Below are 18,935 nucleotides of genomic sequence, written 5' to 3'. Positions count from 1 at the left end.
GGACGGGACTACCCAGAACAAAAATAATGCTGCCACTCGGCAGAATGCAGGGTACAGTCGCGACCTTGTATGGCCAGCAGGCCTGTTAAATATAGCCCAGGGTTGGGGGGGGGGGGCATGCCAGCAGGCAACCTATAAAAGAGGGCAGGACTGTTGGTCGCGCCAACTTCAACCCCTCTGCAGCAAGTTTATATGGCATAATATCTGTATCAAAAGACTGAGCAACCTGTAGACCAAAACGTTAGACTGTCACTGGAATTAAAACATCATCCAGTTCTCAACCCTCCAACAATCCAGTGGTTTCAATCCCGCCAGGACCAATTTTTTGGCAGTGTTCCAAACATTTGGTGCCTTCTACTTCAAGTGTTGCATTGGCAGCAGTCTGGCCAGATGCGACTGGCTGGATTCATGTGACTCCCAGTAGCTTTTAGGCGTCACAGTGCTGGGAGCATTGGGCATGGAGTGACAGAGGGAGTCGTAGGAGTCGCGTGGGTGGGAACTGGGAATGTATTGATTGGTGGGGAGGGTGGGGGTCAGCTATACAAAATAAATGATATAACAAAAATAATAATACTAAATAAACAAAAATCCCCAAAGGAACGCATTGAAACCCCCTTTTATCACTGTCACGTAAAAACCTAGTATTGTCACAAAGAATTACAGCCCTATTGGTCCCTTCATTACTGCCAGATTCACATGGTAAAAAGCAGCGATATATGGACAGTATGAATTCTGATCATTAAAAATGAATAATTAAACAGTATGACTCGGCAGTCTAGGAGGTACTAGGTACAAGCTAGGAGGTGTTGTGTTTCAGTGATAAGGACCCTTTCACCTAATTTGGAGTCAACGGCATTCAAGAGGAAAAAACAACACATTCACTCAGTAGCCGACATCTGCCATGTCATCTCGCCCACAACACTCTCAACCAGCAGAACGCTGAGGGACAGATGCTTCTAGGGACAGCACAGATGCTTGGTGTGATAACTGACATCACTCAGTTTCGAGTCACTGAGGAGAAACAGCTCAGGCTGGTCACCAAACTTTCAATGAGTGTTGGGCCAATCAGATGTAGAACCATGATTCCACCCTCATGAGATGAGCCTTTTGAAAAAGTGGCCCGCTGATGTTGCCACGGGCTGTTTCCACAATGCTACTGCATTAGAAGCAGCTCTACAAACAATAGGACAGCTCTGCTGGAGACATTTTTAAAGGACCTTGCTAACCTGTGAATAACAGCATCATGTCTGTGAATGTCTTTGTGTACTGGGGTAAGTTTGTGTGGAAATGCTGTTGGAGCTCAGCGAGACTACCGGTTCAGTCATCTGACGGCCGGCTGTGTCCGAATATTTACTGAGGAGTAAGAGTCTGCATGTGGTGGAACGTGGAACTTGTTTTTAAAGCCAAACTCTGTGCAGAAAAAATGATATTAAAAGTATCATATTCTGTTTTCAGTTTGAAAAGGATTCCAAGCAGTTCAGTGGTCTAAGGTGCTGTTGCTCTGACCGGGGGGTTGTGGGTTCAAATCCTAGAGTGTTCTTTTGGAGTCTTATTTTAGCTAGCTGTGCTCTCTCTTAAAGTCTGTTAAAATACATGCAAATTTGTTGTGCAAAAAGAGTTCCAAACAGTTCAGTGAACTAAGGTACTGTTGCTATGATCTGAGGTTTGTTGGTTCAAATCTCAGAGCATGCTGTTGGGGTCTTTTTTTTAACTAGATGTGCTCTCTCCTAAAGTCTGCAAAAATACATGCAAATTTTCAGTTTGAAAAGGATTCCAAGTAGTCCAGTGGACTAAGGTGCTCTGACCTGAGGGTTGTGGGCTCAAATCCCAGAGCATGCTTTTGGAGTCTAAGTTAGGTAGCTGTACGCTCTCTTAATGTTAAAATACATGCAAATTCATAGGGTTCCAAGCAGTTAAGTGGACTAAGGTACTGTTGCTATAATCTGAGGATTGTGAGTTCAAATCCCAGAGCATGCTGTTGGAGTCTTATTTTACTTATTTATTTATTAATCTAGCTGTCCTCTCTTTTAAAGTCTATTTTCTACTCAAAAGGATTCCAAGTAGTCCAGTGGACTAAGGTACTCTGACCTGAGGGTTGTGAGCTCAAATCCCAGAGCATGCTTTTGGAGTCTTATTTTAGCTAGCTGTGCGCTCTCTTAAAGTATGTTAAAATTCATGCAAATTTATTGTGCAAAAAGGGTTCCAAGCAGTTTAGTGGACTAAGGTACTGTTGCTATGATCTGAGGATTGTGGGTTCAAATCCCAGAGCATGCTGTTGGAGTCTGTTCAAATACATGCAAATTTCCTGCACAATTATATCTTATAAGATAATAAGTATTCTGTTGAAATTGTACTTTTTCTGTTTGAAAAAAATTAGTTTGATTGTTAAACATCTGTTAAAAATACAGTTATTTGTTATATTTAATGTTTACTTACATATTCATGTTTACCTCCATCTCCCAAGTCTGACTTCAGTTGACTTTAATTTCAGATTTTTTGTTATTTTATTAATTTTCTGACCAATCCAGTATTCATTTGTTGATTTTATTTCTTATCTTATCTTAATATCATTTATTATTGTTTTACTTTTGATGGTTTTAATTTGTTCAGTTACCTGTTCATTTTAGTTCATTGGCTCCAGTGAAAATAAAGGGCACCTTTGTTTACATCCCTTTCACACACATATATAATCAGGGGGGGTTTGCGTATCTGAAACTAATGTCTGTGCGTTTTAATTCAAATTCATTTCTATAGCACTTTTCATAACAAATGTCACAAAGCAGCTTTACAGAGATCCAGGCCCGAACCTCTTTTGAGCAAGCCAACAGTGGCAAGGAAAAACTCTTTTGGGTCGAGAGGAAGAAACCCTGAGAGGAGCCAAGACTCAAAAGGGGAACCCATCCTCCTCTGGTCGACACCGGATAAAAATGATCATAATCAAAACAAGAACAACACAACAATGAAACAAAACTGAACTCAGGGAAGAATGGTAAATGTTAAATGCCATACAAATGATAAAGTCTATGCAGATAAACAGTTTATATCATTTTCTCAGCCCCTGTTCGGAGCGGGGTTAACGTTAGATGTGGAGGTGGAGTATCGTAGCTGCCTTTTCTACAGGGCATCTGCAGTTTTTATGACTGATTTGCAAGGGATAAGAAATCTCTGCATAAATGACTGAGGTTGGAGGGGCTACTCGATTTACACACGCCTCCAAAACAACCCGATAATCATCCACTTACAGTCGAAATTTTAGATAGAAAATTAGCAGGTGTGTTCAAAACACCTACTTAGGCTATACTCTACACTGAACTACACGACATACCTATAGCTGCCAGAAGCATCTCCAATTTATAAGTACACAGGTTTTAGCTTAGAATAGGTTTTTATTTAGAATAGCTAATTTAGTTAGTTTAGCCTCATTATTTAATCTTATTTCTGTTTAAAATCATTTTGATGGGTTTAAAAATCTTACCTTGTAAGTTATTTGTTGTTTATTTATATATTCATATGTTTACCTCTATCTCAACTCAGATTTGAGTTTTATTTGGTTTTATTCATTGGTATTTCTGTTTTTAAATTTATTTTATTATTTCTGTGACTAATTCTTAGTCTTAATTTGTTGATTTTATACCCAATTTATTACCCAGGTTGTTTTACTTTCATTGTTTTTTTTAATTCGTTCATTCACTTCAAATGAAAATATAGGGCGCCTTCAATGTACTTGACGGCTACATCCCTTTCACACATACAATAAGTGTGTTTGCTTATCTGAAACTATTCCAATGTCAGATTTACAAGGAAAAGTAGAGTAACGGGGGCGTAAACAGGGCGTCTATAGTATTTATGAGCGATGTGCATGGGATAAGAAATCTCGGCATAAAAGACTGGGGTTACAGTGGCTACTCAGTTTACACGTCGCCGTCGCCTCCCACGATAATCTCATCATCACATATAGCAGAACTTTAGTTAAGACATAGCAGGTCCAGTACAACACCTGAGGTTTGCCATAGACTTGAAGACTCCATACTTGAGAAAAGTATCTGGAGAAATGTTTCACCGGATATGACTTATTAATACGTACCCGATTAGTTAGTCCTTCTGCGCCATAATTATAATCTGACAGGGGAGCAAGCGGTTCGTACAATTACCAGACATGACAAGTTTAATATTTAGTCCTGCAAATACTGACCAGAACCCTGAACGCAGCTGCAGGATCTGTAGGCCCAGCTGCACTCTATTTTAGCCTGCAGTAGCTGAAATGCTGCATTGAGAAAAGGTATATAAACATTAAAAATATTAAAGTTCCGCATGCCAATAAGCTTGTCCAGTCCACTTTTTGGGGATTTATGCATAGAATCACATCAGATTTGACTTTCCATAGAAATAAACATGTGGATACCAAAGCATTTGTAGCTACAACGGATTTCTTGGAGATGTGGTGCCAATATTTTTGGCCATGACTGTCCAACAATAAGCCCAACCCCTGACAATAACCCCTCATATATAATATAATAACTCTCTCATGGCATTTAAGGACTCATACTTTCAAATGAATTCCCACTGTAATTTCAGTGTCATAAAACCACAGAAAGTTTATTTCCCACAGCAAAATACTGCACACAAACACAAGATGCCATGATGTGGGAGATTAACATCTGATGTTACACAGTTTAAATAGAAGCCCTGCTTTCAAGAGCTTCATCAGGACATTATAGGCTACAAACACTCCACACACACTCAAACGACTCCAAACATGTTGATATTTAAGCATGATTTCCAACCACAGCAGACGTTACTGTCCAGCTGCACTCTTTATATATACACATCATATAACAGCACAGAGGTAGCGGTAACTCGTGCGATGTACTGTTCTGAGTGTGCTGAATCTTGTGTGTGAATTTAGGGATATTTAAAGGAACAACATAAACGCAAGACGAAGAGCCTGGACAATTCCATAAAGCGAGATCCAATGAAGACTTGAGCACCACGTATTGGGCATTTACTCCCAATGAGCCAAATTAGTACGCAGTCATACCTAACAATTGAAGTTGTCCTCAGTTTTCATTTAGGCGACTGCCTGACCCGTAAATTTGTAAAGCCTGTTAGATTCTGACCCTTAGGGCTTGCTTCCTGGACATAGATTAAGCCTAGTCTTGGACAGAATTTCTGTAACACCAATAGGAATTCACCACTGGAACTTCTTTTCAGTAGGGCTGCACGATATATTGTTTCAAAAGCAAAATTTACCCTAATCTCATTTACCCCGGGGTGGACGATATCGGCCCAATTTCATTGACTTTGATCTTAGACACCTGGAGCGCATTATTCATATTGTGCCGTGTTGGATCAGGAACGTCTGGTGAAAGCTGGTGAAAATTCCTGTATTCTATTCTATTCTATTTATTTATTTATAATATATCGCAATGTCAGTTTTTCCCCCAATATCGTGCAGCCCTACTTTTCAGTCTAGGTTTAGGCTAAATCGGAGGGTGGGAATCTGGCCCGTAGGCTGTAGAATTAGACCAAACTGAACTACAGCACTGTAGCGCACCTGAGCTGAGACGGCTGTAATGCAGTTGACATTACAAACCTCAACTCGCTGCAACAGTTTTTGGACTGCCCGAGATTAAACGTGAGGCAAATATAGACTCTGCTGAACCTGCTCCAGTACTGAAGCTCGCTGTGGTGGTACTTCGGTTGCTCACGGAGCAACTCTTACAGTGACCTGCCGATGTAAGGAGCGAACTCGCTGCTACTCTGCCAGGGCTAGGTTTTTGGTCTGAATCTTTGCCAGATGGTCCGATATGCCTGCTTCGATCTTGTCGCACTGAGCTAGTAATCCCTGTGAATAACAAAATGACAAGATTTCTAAATTAGACAAAACCTTTTATACAGATTATTATGGACTATTTTATTATGGCTTATATCTGATGTGTGTTCAAGAGTGAAACCCACATCCCACAAGAACAACTCTACCTGAACAGTTTTCACAAGTCCTTTTTTCTTCATCCTACAGTCACTGAAATTCTCAGGAACACTCTGCACACAAAATCAGAAAAATGCCATTATTAAAAAGTTTGCCCATCATGATGACACACAGTCCAGGGTCTGAGAAAGCAAACCTGCTTCCCTGTACTCCCTACATATTCTGTAAATCATGATGATTCAACGTTCTCCAGTGGAGCAGCACCGGAAAAAGTCACCCACCATGAGTGGCAACACAATTTTTAGCATCAACCAGTGGTAAAAATATTAAAAACTTGTAAATAAAAAGTCAAATACTATAGACTAACAGAAACATTAGTGTGTTGGCACACAGCCAGCCACCCACAACTATTCCTGTATTAGGTACAGAAGAGCATTTGTTTGCCACCCCCAGAATGTAGATATGACTGAAAAACTCAATATGTCGAGATTTTTTATAGCTCAAACTATATTTTTATAATTTTTTTTTTAATAAATAATACTACTACTACTAATAATAATAATAATAATAAACATAAGACTACTGCACTGTGTGCTGTATTTCACCAACCAGCAAACTGCACTGGGTTATGTTGTTTGAGATGATGAATTAAATGTGTAGTAGTGCTTCCATTAACTGCAACATTTCTAAAGCAACTAAAAGCATTTCCACACAAACGACACATGCACAGTCTGTTTTAATTAAATCGCACACAGATGGTAACCTGCATAGCAGGTGCGATGTTACGAACAGGGTCATTTTTTATTTTGAAATTTACGACATAATGCCCAGCCCTAACGGAAAAACAGAGCCGCCATCATAGATAACTTCCACTTTCTCATTTTCTTTACATGAGCACCGTTTATGTAGACTTTGCCTGCAGTTTGTTGTTAGGAAGACAAAAAAAAGGAAGAATTGATGGAGGGTCTCTGCATGTGTGATTACATAATCTGACCTGTTTTGACCTGATTACATGCTCTCTGGTTATTTAGGCTGTCTGCTTAAATAAATGAACAAACAAACAAACAAACAAATAAATAAATAATGCCATTTATTTTAACATCCAGGTCGGCTCTGAATAAAGTATTCCAAGGCCTGTCTTGCTGGAGGTCAAAGTTTTAGCCCCTCAGCATGGACACCTTATGCTAATCATAAAAGTCAAAAAATAGTAAAATTGGAATTTAGGGGAAATGTTATCCATGATTTATAAAATACAACGCAAACGTCATTTATATTTATATATATTTATTTATTATATGGATGTAATTATATACTTATTATTGCATTTAATATTAAATAAAAAGTAATTAAGTCTTTTTTATCTTCGTTAATTCTTTGATCCAAAAGTGTCCCAATTGATGAAGAAACATTCTGTTAATGTTTTCATCCCTGATGATGACGTATCTTAGTAGACTAGGGTGAGACTCTTCAAAATGACCACTTATGGCAAGTTTGACTGTCTCATTTAATTACGTTCTGTACGCAATCAGTAAGGAACCATCAAAATACAGCGTGACTGAACACAACACGAGAGAATAAATAAATGAATGAATAAATAAATAAATAAATACATTTTACAAACTCACCAAGGCATCAATCTGCTCCAGAATCTTCATGAACTGCTCAGCAGCAACCTTCACTCTTTGATCCAGCTTGTTAAGAGCTTCAGCCTGTAAATCCTTTGCTAAGAAACCCTGGAGAATGAGCGTTCCAAGTTAGAAACATGAAATTAAACCACACTCCTGTTAAGGTCAACATCCCTGAGCTGGGCATACATACATTCTTCAGTCCGGTCAGTTCTCCGTCCACCTTTTCCAGCTTCTTGGCCGTCTGCTCCACCGACTTCTCAATGTCCTTGAGCTTCTTCAGCTCGACCTCCTCTTCTGGACTGTTCTATCAAGCGCAATTTCATGTCTGGATCATACTAATTCTTATAATCACTCGAACAGCCAAACAAAAACCACTGAGCACATATACACCACATGGACAAAAGTATTGGGACACTTGCTCATTCGTTGCTTTTTCTGAAATCAAGGGTATTAAAGAAAAGCGTTGGAGTAAATGGCTTTCTACTAGGTTTTGGAGCTTTGCTGTGCGGATCTGATTGCACTCAGTGCCAAGAGCATCCCAGCCCACCTTATCCGCAACTCCTTAACTCATCCCAATAGTATCATTCCAGACAACACAGCTCCACAGTTCAATTCCGGGGGTGGGGGGTGTTTTATACCCCTATAGCCCACATCTGGAATTAGGCATGGTGCCAATAGGTTCATGTTCTATTCTATTGGCCATATGTCTTGACAAGCTGTGTGAGCAACTTACAGTAGCTGCACGCATCTATTAGAGGGGTGTCCACAAACATTTGAACATTTAGTGCTCTAGTCTTACCCTTTTTCCAATCATCATGAGTTTACATCCTTGTTTGATCCCGAAGCTGGACAGACTTTCCTCCATCTCCTTCAAGGACTTTCCTACAGCAAGAGAAGCCACAACTCTTGAAGGTAAGTGTTGGATGGTAACAATGAATGGTAAAAGAGGAATTAGGGAAAGCTTACTACCTTTAAAGATAATTTTCTGGGAAGATGAGGGTACACCTGTAGCTTCAGTCAGAGCCTCAGACAGGTCCTTAAGGCAGGGCTCTTTTCCATCCTGTCCTGTCAGTGTCAGACTGTGTTTGGAAGTGCCTGAGAGCAACGTGGGCAAAGCAGAAATACACACTGCATCAGAATAGGTACCAACGAGGACTCGCAGAGCATTAGCCATCCACTGTCAAACCAGCTCCATCACTTCTGGTCTTTTACCAGCGTCTACAGTCAGAGTAAACAGCCAGTAAACAACGGGAATAATAATCCAGGTCCAGAAAGTTCAAAGTCCACCCCATGTTTTCTCGTCCACCTGCCTGGAAAGCTGGGCGGCAGCAGCAGCAGCAGCGCTGCCTAGGCAGTTGGAACAAAACCCAGGGGTGGACTTTCCCTTCAGGATCCGGATTTGCCACCGCCGGTGCTTAGCATCGCCTTCTCGACACTTTAAGCTTTAAACTTCGCAAGTTTGTAAAAATGCCCGTAAGTCCCCGAAGTCAGAATAGCACTAGCTACGTGCAGGAAGACATAAAACACCGAGGAAACGCGATTACCATAAGCAACCGTCACTGTAACTGAGCCGTCCGCCATCGCTTCACATTAGCAGCTGCTAGCAGAGCCGCAGCGAAACAGGATGTGAGATAAAAGTCTCCTAGAGCTTTAATGGCACAGCGCCGCCTAGTGTCGAAAAACACATAGTCTGATGCCACACTGAGGGGGCTCGTACACACAGCGGTGGGCTCGGTTTAAGGTGGGATCCACGGGTGCGATCTCCCACTTTAAAACTGTCCACCCTTCCCCAAACCATGTAGATCACTGTCGTTGTGCTACATCACCTGAGACGTGTTCACCAACATATGAAGGGGGGGGGGGGGGGTACGCATGCCCCTTAGGAGGTGACCCTGATGTACAATCAGGACCTGTGATCTACAAATCTGGACTGTGGTATGCAGCAGGGTGTGTGATATGTACAGCAGAATAGTGGTATACAGCAGAACATGCAATATATATAGCATCTGTGGTATATACTGCAGGATAGTGGTATATACAGCAGGATGTGTACTATATAGAGCAGGACTGTGGTATATACAAAAGAATATGTGTTATATAAAGCAGAATCTGTGGCATTTAGCAGGATTTCAGCAGGATGTGTGGTATATAGTGCAGGATCTGTGGTATATACAGTAGAACCTGTGACATATACAGCAGTACTGTGATATATACAGCAGGATCTGTGATATATACAGCAGGATCTGTGATATATACAGCAGGACTGTGGTATATACAGCAGGATCTGTGATATATACAGCAGGACTGTGGTATATACAGCAGTACTGTGATATATACAGCAGGATCTGTGGTATATACAGCACCTATGGTATATACAGAAGAATCTGTGCTATATAAAGCACAACTGTGGCATTTAGCGGGTGTTCAGCAGGATATGTAGTGTATAGACCATGATCTTTGGTATATACAGTAGAACCTGTGATATATACAGCAGGATCTATGGTATATAGAGCAGGACCTGTGGTATACACAGTAGACCCTGTGATATATATAGCAGGAGTTGTGGTCTATAGAGCATGATCTTGGGTATATAGAGCAGGCTCTGTGGTACAGGAGAATTTGTGATATATAGAGCATGTTGGGAAGCAATTCCCCTGTTCCATAGAAGTGGGATGCAGGCATTTTGATGCCCAGCCTGGGCATCTTTGGGGCAAAGTTGAAGAAGGCGCTTTCACTTCAGTCATTATTTCACTGAAGAAACACTATTTTCACTTGAGTACAGAGGGGCAACAAGCATTTAGTCAGCCACTGATTGTGCAAGTTCTCCTACTTTTCTCCTAATTTTCAGCTTCAACTATGAGAGGCAAAATGAGAAAAAAGGAAATCACATTGTATGATTTTTAAAGAATTTATTTGTAAATTATGGTGGAAAATAAGTATTTGGTCACCCACAAACAAGCAAGATTTCTGGCTCTCACAGACCTGTAACTTCTTACCAGGTTTGATCTCGTTATCTGTATAAAAGATACCTGTCCACAGCCTCAAACAGTCAGACCCCAAACTTAACCATGGCCAATAAATAAATAAATCAACTGTGGGAGCAATTGTAAGCAAAAGGAAGACATACAAGTCCATTGATAATCTCCCTCAATCTGAGGGCCCCACACAAGATCTCATCCCGTGGGGTCAAAATGATCATGAGAACGGTGAACAAAAATCTCAGAACCACACGGAGGAACCTGATGAATGACCTGCAGAGAGCTGGGACCAAAGTCAGTAACACACAACGCTGAGAGGACTCAAATCCTGCAGTGCCAGGCATGTCCCCCTGCTTAAGCCAGTACATGTCCAGGCCCGTCTAAAGTTTGCCTAAGAGCATACGGATGATCCAGAAGAGGATTGGGAGAATATCTTGTGGTCAGATGAAACCAAAATAGAACGTTTTGCTAAAAACTCAACTCATTGTGTTTGGAGGAAGAAGAAAGCAGAGTTGCATCCCAAGAACACCATACCTACTGTGATGCACGGGGGTGGAAACATCATGCTTTGGGGCTGTTTTTCTGCAAAGAGGACAGGACGACTGATCTGTGTTAAGGGAAGAATGAACGGGGCCATGTATCGTGAGATTTTAAGACAAAACCTCCTTCCATCAGTGAGAGCATTGAAGTTGGAACGTGGCTGGGTCTTCAAGCATGACAATGATCCCAGACATACTGCTCGGGCAACGAAGGAGTGGCACAATGAACAGTGAACAATAGCAACTAGGCAAACAAGATTCTCATGGAGTTGCTGTTTTCCAAAAAAAGTATAATTTATTATAACTTCAAACGAACAGGGTATTATTATAATGTAGTGCAAACATTATTTCCAGTGTACAGACCTTTCACAGGCAGTCACACAGTCAACTTCAGCTGATAGCATTAATCTTATTGTTATTAATAATACAATGTATTCAGGCTCTTAGTCATCTAGACTATATTTACTTGTATTATTATTATTACCTACTGCATTAGGTATTCATGTGGAGAACATGATACTTGGTAATACTTACATGGTACTTCATCATTAAACAGGGGAAGCGTAATGCTACAAGTCCACATGCTGGAATGGCACAAAACCCAACACAAACACAAACTTCTGTACCACATATTGGGTAAGCCTTCTTGAGCGAACATGGATCTGAATGCCAAATGTCCAAAAATAAGCACAAGGGATTCAGTCTGGAGGCAGATCCTGCAGCAACCCGGTCTATGTGGCTGGGATCTGTGGTAGTCCAAACTCGTCCACCAGCACGCCATCCTGTGGAACAGACATAAATATACTGACAAATGATCTATTAAAATCTATGCAGTGAATTTCTGTTTAGAAAAATTCTTAGAAAGTCTGAAAAGCCCCATCAAGGCTTTGCCTACACATGAAAGAAAAGCCCTTTCTGGAGGCTATAATTGAAATAAAGGAACCCCAGTGTGTGAAGTAGTACTATAGCCTGGCTTAGTGTAGATTTATGGATAGCAATTGACCTGAAAAGTTGTTGCTGTTCAGATGAAATGCAAGTGTAACCTTATTGGTTTTGGTGTCACTGGGCATTCCCTCTGGTATGGAGGGTGCGGCGGAAGCTTCATCCAGATAGGAGCTGTCATCATCCAGCAACAACTCATCTCCAAGGGCATCCAACTCTGAAATGACATCCGAAATCCTCATTTAGATGATCCCTGGATTACATCCACCGGGAATACTATATGGACAAAAGTACTGGGACACTTGCGTATTCATCCTGTTTTTACTGGAATTAATGTCTCTACTTGACTGCATTCAGCAACAAGAGCCTTAGTGAGGCCAGAATGATGATCACCACCCCACCTCATCCCAAACATACTTGATGGAGCACCAGAGAACAAAGCTGAGGGGCTTTATGCCCCTCTAGCCCATGCCTGGTTCATATTTATCTGCTCCAGAGTGTCCCATTGGCAATTCTATTGGAAATACTTCTCTACAGGGACCAGACAGGCAATGTGTGTGCATTTGCACATCTGTGATGTCAAGGGGTGCAACTTAAAGTAGGTGAATGTATTAATTAGAAAGGGTGTCCACAAACATTTGGACATATAGCGTATAAGCTCAGACGCCTACCTGCTTCTAGATCGTCCTCATCGATGTCTGGAGTGCCATAGCTGCGACTCAGAGCTTCCTGCACTTCATTGGCTTCTTCCATCATGTCCTCAAGCTGGTCTTGCAGGTCCTAAGAGACAGACACAAGGATAAGGAGATCCTCACATACCTCTCAGTTCAAACACAGCAGTTGTAACATTTGCTAATATTGCATAATCCACATAACTACGCCCACTACTGTAATTAGGAACATGTGAGCCAAGTCAAAATCTGAGCTTGAACAGATTCATTTTCTAGTGTTGCGCCAATACTGATACTGCATCTTTATCGGCGCTGATACTGCCTCTTACACACAGTATCGGTATTGACAATAGAGAGCACCGATACCATGAAGCTTACTGATGCCCTACTTTTTGTTGTTGTTGTTTACAGACCAAGCATTTAAACAACCAGTAAAAGTCAGCTAATGGAACTTTTACATTCACAGCACTTTTTTTTTTCTTTGGTTGTGAAATTAAGCTGAGTTTCAGCAGCTTGTTTAAAGTCCACACACTGAAGTTTAGTACCGTTTTGCACAGACGTGGACCTGAATGTGAAATTGCTACACTGCTCTTTTTTTCACTGCTCTGAAAAAGTGAATTTAAACACCAGTTAAAAACTGTTTGGTGAAGCTTAGCCAGATTATGCTTCCCTACTTGCACGTGTTTCTGCATTGTGTCCATTTTTTATGTTTTCCATGAAACTTTTAAATGTGCAGTTTACTTAACCAGTAAATGCTGTACTTTCAAGCGTATTAGATCTTATTTAGGATCAGATATAAAAAAAGACAACCTATAAAAAGTGGAATCTCAGGATGTATATCATCTATCCAGTGTTTAAGTCATAGTTGGTGTCGGTTTCGGTATCGACAGATACTTGAAAATCTGGTATCGGTATCGAAAAGGAAAGAGTGGTATCGGTGCATCCCTATAGTTTGTATTGTGTTTCCAAATTCAACCAAATTCAATCTCAAACTCAGAATAAAAAAAAAAAAAAAAATTTATGTGAAACCTAAACATATGGTTATGCGTTCACCCTTAATGTTTATATTAATGCTGGAGTGCAGATTCCAAGGACAAGGGAACAGGGCAAAATTCACAATGACATACTTCAATCTGATCCATCTTCACTTGCTTATAGGCCTTTTTCATTTCTTTTGCACCAATCTTCATAGCCTCAACCTACAAAAAACACATGTAAACAAGTTGTTTGGATCAGACATTTCATGATAAACATACTAATAAACAATTTTTAATGCTAAAATAATACTAATAATAATAAGTTATATATATATATATATATACACACACACACACACACATATATATATATATATATATGATATTTACTGTAATGGTACACTGTTCTTATTAGATTTAAAGGGAAACACATCAGGAGTCAGAAATTGGAATGCTATCTTTAATCCTTACTGTTGTTTTGGTGTCCTTTAGAGACTGAATGGTGTAATTGGCCTGTTCCATGTTAAAGGACTGCTGGGCAAGCTGGTCCCTTTGGCCCTCGTACCTTCATCACAAAAAGACAGGAACATCAGAAGAACACACACCTCTAGAACCTTATGATTTAGTGTAATACTACATGACAAATATTATAGCTTACTACAGTATTACTACACACATATTATAAATTATTATATGACAGTAACACAGGAGATGAAAACAGCATGGAGTAAAAGTGTTTGTTTACTTAGTTAAAATGGACTGTACAAATGAGCGTAGTTTTCAGTTGTGAACTGTATCGACTAGGGAGCGATCTGTGTGTTTTAAAAATGTACCATTGAACATACTACATTAGAGTCCTCTGAAATTCTTCCTGTAATAGTTTGGGATGTTCCAATATAAACAAACACAAAAAACTGGTGGGTCATGAACAGTGGTTTGGGATTTGCCATTTTTGACCATGTTGAGAAACCAACCCAGTTCTGTTGCACTTGTTCAATGGCAAATGTATTTAACCCTGTTCTATCCATGTGGGGAAATACACTCTGCATGCCTTTCTTTGGTTTTCTACTAAATCAGTCAGCCAGAATGTGTCATTATTGAAACTGCTATTAAAAATACTCATAATCAGATTGGACCCGGGGGGGGGGGGGGGACTGGATTTGGACAATCCCACCTCCTACATTCAGGTCCTGTAAATCAAAGTCAGCTGTAGGCATTAGATTTTGCCATCATTGTGTGATAAGTGTGCTGAAATGCCACTAATGAACTGTAAAACTTCACAGAGACAAAGCAACACTCACATTCTCTTCTGTTTGAGAACCCTCATAGCCTTCTGCTTCACTGCATTCTGTAAACAGACAGATCAGACTGATCAGACTTATAGAATCAGTTCTGCAACTGATGAACTGGTGCACTGACTAACTGATGAACTGATAAACTGATGAACTGATGAACTGACTAACTGATGAACTGACTAACTGATGAACTGGTGCACTGACTAACTGACGCACTGACTAACTGGTGCACTGACTAACTGGTGCACTGACTAACTGGTGCACTGACTAACTGGTGCACTGATAAACTGACGAACTGATAAACTGACTAACTGGTGCACTGACTAACTGACGCACTGACTAACTGACGCACTGATTAACTGACGAACTGATAAACTGACGAACTGATAAACTGACTAACTGGTGCACTGACTAACTGACGCACTGACTAACTGACGCACTGATTAACTGACGCACTGATGAACTGACGCACTGATTAACTGACGCACTGATTAACTGACGCACTGACTAACTGACGCACTGATTAACTGATGAACTGATTAACTGACGCACTGATTAACTGACGCACTGATTAACTGAATAACTGATGCACTGATTAACTGACGCACTGATTAACTGACGCACTGATTAACTGACGCACTGATTAACTGACGAACTGATTAACTGACGCACTGATTAACTGACGCACTGATTAACTGATGAACTGATTAACTGACGCACTGAATAACTGATTAACTGACGCACTGAATAACTGACGCACTGACTAACTCACGCACTGACTAACTGTATAACTGACTAACTGACGCACTGACTAACTGACGCACTGACTAACTGATGAACTGACGCACTGACTAACTGATGAACTGGTGCACTGACTAACTGATGAACTGGTGCACTGACTAACTGACGCACTGACTAACTGGTGAACTGACTAACTGGTGCACTGACTAACTGGTGCACTGACTAACTGGTGCACTGATAAACTGACGAACTGATAAACTGACGAACTGGTGCACTGACGAACTGGTGCACTGACGAACTGGTGCACTGAATAACTGACTAACTGACGCACTGATTAACTGATGCACTGATGAACTGACGCACTGACTAACTGACGCACTGACTAACTGACGCACTGACTAACTGATGCACTGATTAACTGATGCACTGATTAACTGATGCACTGATTAACTGACGCACTGATGCACTGACGCACTGATTAACTGACGCACTGATGCACTGATTAACTGACGCACTGATTAACTGATGAACTGATGCTCTGATTAACTGACGCACTGATTAACTGACGCACTGATGCACTGACGCACTGATGCACTGATGAACTGACGCACTGATTAACTGACGCACTGATTAACTGACGCACTGACTAATTGACGCACTGACTAACTGACGCACTGACTAACTGACGCACTGACTAACTGACGCACTGATTAACTGACGAACTGATTAACTGACGCACTGATTAACTGACGCACTGATTAACTGACGCACTGATTAACTGATGAACTGATTAACTGACGCACTGATTAACTGACGCACTGATTAACTGACGAACTGATTAACTGACGCACTGATTAACTGACGCACTGAATAACTGAATAACTGACGCACTGACTAACTGACGCACTGACTAACTGACGCACTGACTAACTGACGCACTGACTAACTGATTAACTGACGCACTGACTAACTGATGAACTGGTGCACTGACTAACTGATGAACTGGTGCACTGACTAACTGACGCACTGACTAACTGGTGAACTGACTAACTGGTGCACTGACTAACTGGTGCACTGATAAACTGACGAACTGATAAACTGACGAACTGGTGCACTGACGAACTGGTGCACTGAATAACTGACTAACTGACGCACTGATTAACTGACGCACTGATTAACTGACGCACTGACTAACTGACGCACTGACTAACTGATGCACTGATTAACTGATGCACTGATTAACTGATGCACTGATTAACTGACGCACTGATGCACTGACGCACTGATGCACTGATTAACTGACGCACTGATTAACTGACGCACTGATTAACTGACGAACTGATGCTCTGATTAACTGACGCACTGATTAACTGACGCACTGATGCACTGATGCACTGATTAACTGACGCACTGATTAACTGACGCACTGATTAACTGACGCACTGATTAACTGACGAACTGATTAACTGATTAACTGACGCACTGATTAACTGACGCACTGATTAACTGATGAACTGACGCACTGACTAACTGATGAACTGATTAACTGAATAACTGACGCACTGATTAACTGATTAACTGACGCACTGAATAACTGACGCACTGATTAACTGATGAACTGACGCACTGACTAACTGACGCACTGATTAACTGACGCACTGATTAACTGATGAACTGATTAACTGACGCACTGATTAACTGACGCACTGAATAACTGACGCACTGAATAACTGATTAACTGACAAACCAGTGCACTGACTAACTCATGAACTGATGCACTGTTGGTTGTTCTTCCAGTCGGATGGCACCAGGCTCTGGGGATGCTGCTTTACCTTTGCTGGACCTTCCCTCATCTTCTTCATCTGGTCCTTGTACTTGACGAGCTCTGCGTCGATCCTGGCGATCTTCTTGTCGATGGACTCGGTCCTCGCGTCGACCTGTAAAGGTGGGCATCAGCTGGGTCAGAAGCTGCAGGACTTTCAGGGTCCATGAGAGAGAGAGAGAGAGAGAGAGAGAGAGAGAGAGAGAGAGAGAGAGAGAGAGATCACAGACTCAGCTCACATTGCCGATGCACTCTGCGAGGTTGGGTGGAGGCTGGTTCTTACTCCGACCAAAAATGCGGTTCATGCTGTGAGAAGCGCGCGACTGTCGCTGTGTGTGAAGAGGAGCAGTTTAATATCACGGGTGAAATAAACGTGAACCGGGAGGTAGAGACAGAGCCACTTCCGGTGGATCAGCAAACTTAGACTCGCTACAATAAAAGTCACGGCAACTAATAAAAAACATTTAGGAAAATGAATACTTTTATTGTAATTGTAGAAGTAACGCGAGATTCAGTGTGAAAATACAAAATAAATGAATAAATAATAATAATATAATAATAAATAATATAGCTAATATAGACTACACACATAAAAAAAACCCAAATATAAGTACTGATCAGCCAATACATTAAAACCACAGATAACCTATAACCTATTGACACCATGCCTAACCCCAGGTGAGGGCTAGAGGGGGTACAAAGCCCCCCAGCATTGAGCTGTGGAGCAGTGGAAGAACTGTGTTCTCTGGAATGAGGGATGGTGCTCCAGTACGTCCAATACGCTTGGGATGAGGTGGGGTGGTGAGTGCAATCAAATTCTCACAGCAATGCTCCGCCAAAACCTAGCACAAAATAAATAAATAAAAACTGTCCCATCGACAGTTACTCCAAAAAAAGCTGGATAATCTCTTTAAAATAAAAATACCCTTAATTTCAGAAAAAACAATGACTGAGCAGCTGTCCCAATACTTTAGTCCAAATATATGTATGTATGATATTTCTCCTCTCTCCATTTGAAGTCAAAGGAGTGCATCCAGACCACTGAGAGCTTCCTACAGTGCTGTTCAGTCTCCGGAGATGAATGGTATTTAAATGCCCAGACCAAATTAGAGCATCACCAGGATTACTGTATATGAATTGTTAACATTAAAAATGTCCTTATGCTTCTCCTGTATGATTCATGAGCAAGAGCTCTGACTCCACAGCATAAGCTTTTACATCATTTAAACAGCCCACAAATTATGCAGATGGTCCCTGAACTGCCTTGAAACGACCTAAGACATGAATTAGCACCTGTTTTTTATTGTGTCTGTGATTTATTTTCATGCAGTTATGTCACGCTGCTGTGCAGACGTCTAAGGGGAAATCAGATTTAAAGCTCTTTATCTTGGCAGCAAACATTTAGTTTTCTCC

General features: G+C 41.0%; 2 protein-coding genes across 2 annotated transcripts; both read right to left on the bottom strand.

The window, feature by feature from the left end:
- Positions 1-4,569: 4,569 nt before the first annotated feature.
- On the bottom strand, positions 4,570-9,173 carry bag1 (BCL2 associated athanogene 1). The gene is made up of 7 exons (XM_072686917.1): positions 9,102-9,173; positions 8,527-8,652; positions 8,357-8,439; positions 7,748-7,861; positions 7,555-7,662; positions 5,980-6,042; positions 4,570-5,845 (listed from the first exon to the last, which is right to left on the bottom strand). Exons 1-7 carry the CDS (start codon positions 9,136-9,138, stop codon positions 5,756-5,758), a joined length of 621 nt encoding a protein of 206 aa, XP_072543018.1. The 5' UTR covers positions 9,139-9,173; the 3' UTR covers positions 4,570-5,755.
- A 2,176-nt stretch (positions 9,174-11,349) lies between these two features.
- On the bottom strand, positions 11,350-17,930 carry chmp5a (charged multivesicular body protein 5a). The gene is made up of 8 exons (XM_072686916.1): positions 17,762-17,930; positions 17,533-17,637; positions 14,966-15,012; positions 14,136-14,229; positions 13,815-13,886; positions 12,688-12,796; positions 12,118-12,233; positions 11,350-11,856 (listed from the first exon to the last, which is right to left on the bottom strand). Exons 1-8 carry the CDS (start codon positions 17,825-17,827, stop codon positions 11,806-11,808), a joined length of 660 nt encoding a protein of 219 aa, XP_072543017.1. The 5' UTR covers positions 17,828-17,930; the 3' UTR covers positions 11,350-11,805.
- Positions 17,931-18,935: the final 1,005 nt, after the last annotated feature.

This window comes from Salminus brasiliensis, chromosome 9, assembly GCF_030463535.1.
Source record: "Salminus brasiliensis chromosome 9, fSalBra1.hap2, whole genome shotgun sequence".
Lineage (NCBI taxonomy): Eukaryota > Metazoa > Chordata > Actinopteri > Characiformes > Bryconidae > Salminus > Salminus brasiliensis.
The sequence above is the reverse complement of the archived record's forward strand: the minus strand, read 5'-3'. Positions and strand labels throughout refer to the sequence as shown.

Excerpts from the sequence above, each read along its gene's own strand:
- bag1 (XM_072686917.1), bottom strand. The coding sequence starts at position 9,138 with ATGGCGGACGGCTCAGTTACAGTGACGGTTGCTTATG. Across the intron at positions 8,653-9,101 it reads TACAGTGACGGTTGCTTATG|GCACTTCCAAACACAGTCTG; the intron begins GTAATCGCGTTT and ends CGTTGCTCTCAG. Across the intron at positions 8,440-8,526 it reads CCAGAAAATTATCTTTAAAG|GAAAGTCCTTGAAGGAGATG; the intron begins GTAGTAAGCTTT and ends CTCTTGCTGTAG.
- chmp5a (XM_072686916.1), bottom strand. The coding sequence starts at position 17,827 with ATGAACCGCATTTTTGGTCGGAGTAAGAACCAGCCTCCACCCAACCTC. Across the intron at positions 17,638-17,761 it reads TCGCAGAGTGCATCGGCAAT|GTCGACGCGAGGACCGAGTC; the intron begins GTGAGCTGAGTC and ends CCACCTTTACAG. Across the intron at positions 13,887-14,135 it reads TAAAGGACACCAAAACAACA|GTTGAGGCTATGAAGATTGG; the intron begins GTAAGGATTAAA and ends TGTTTTTTGTAG.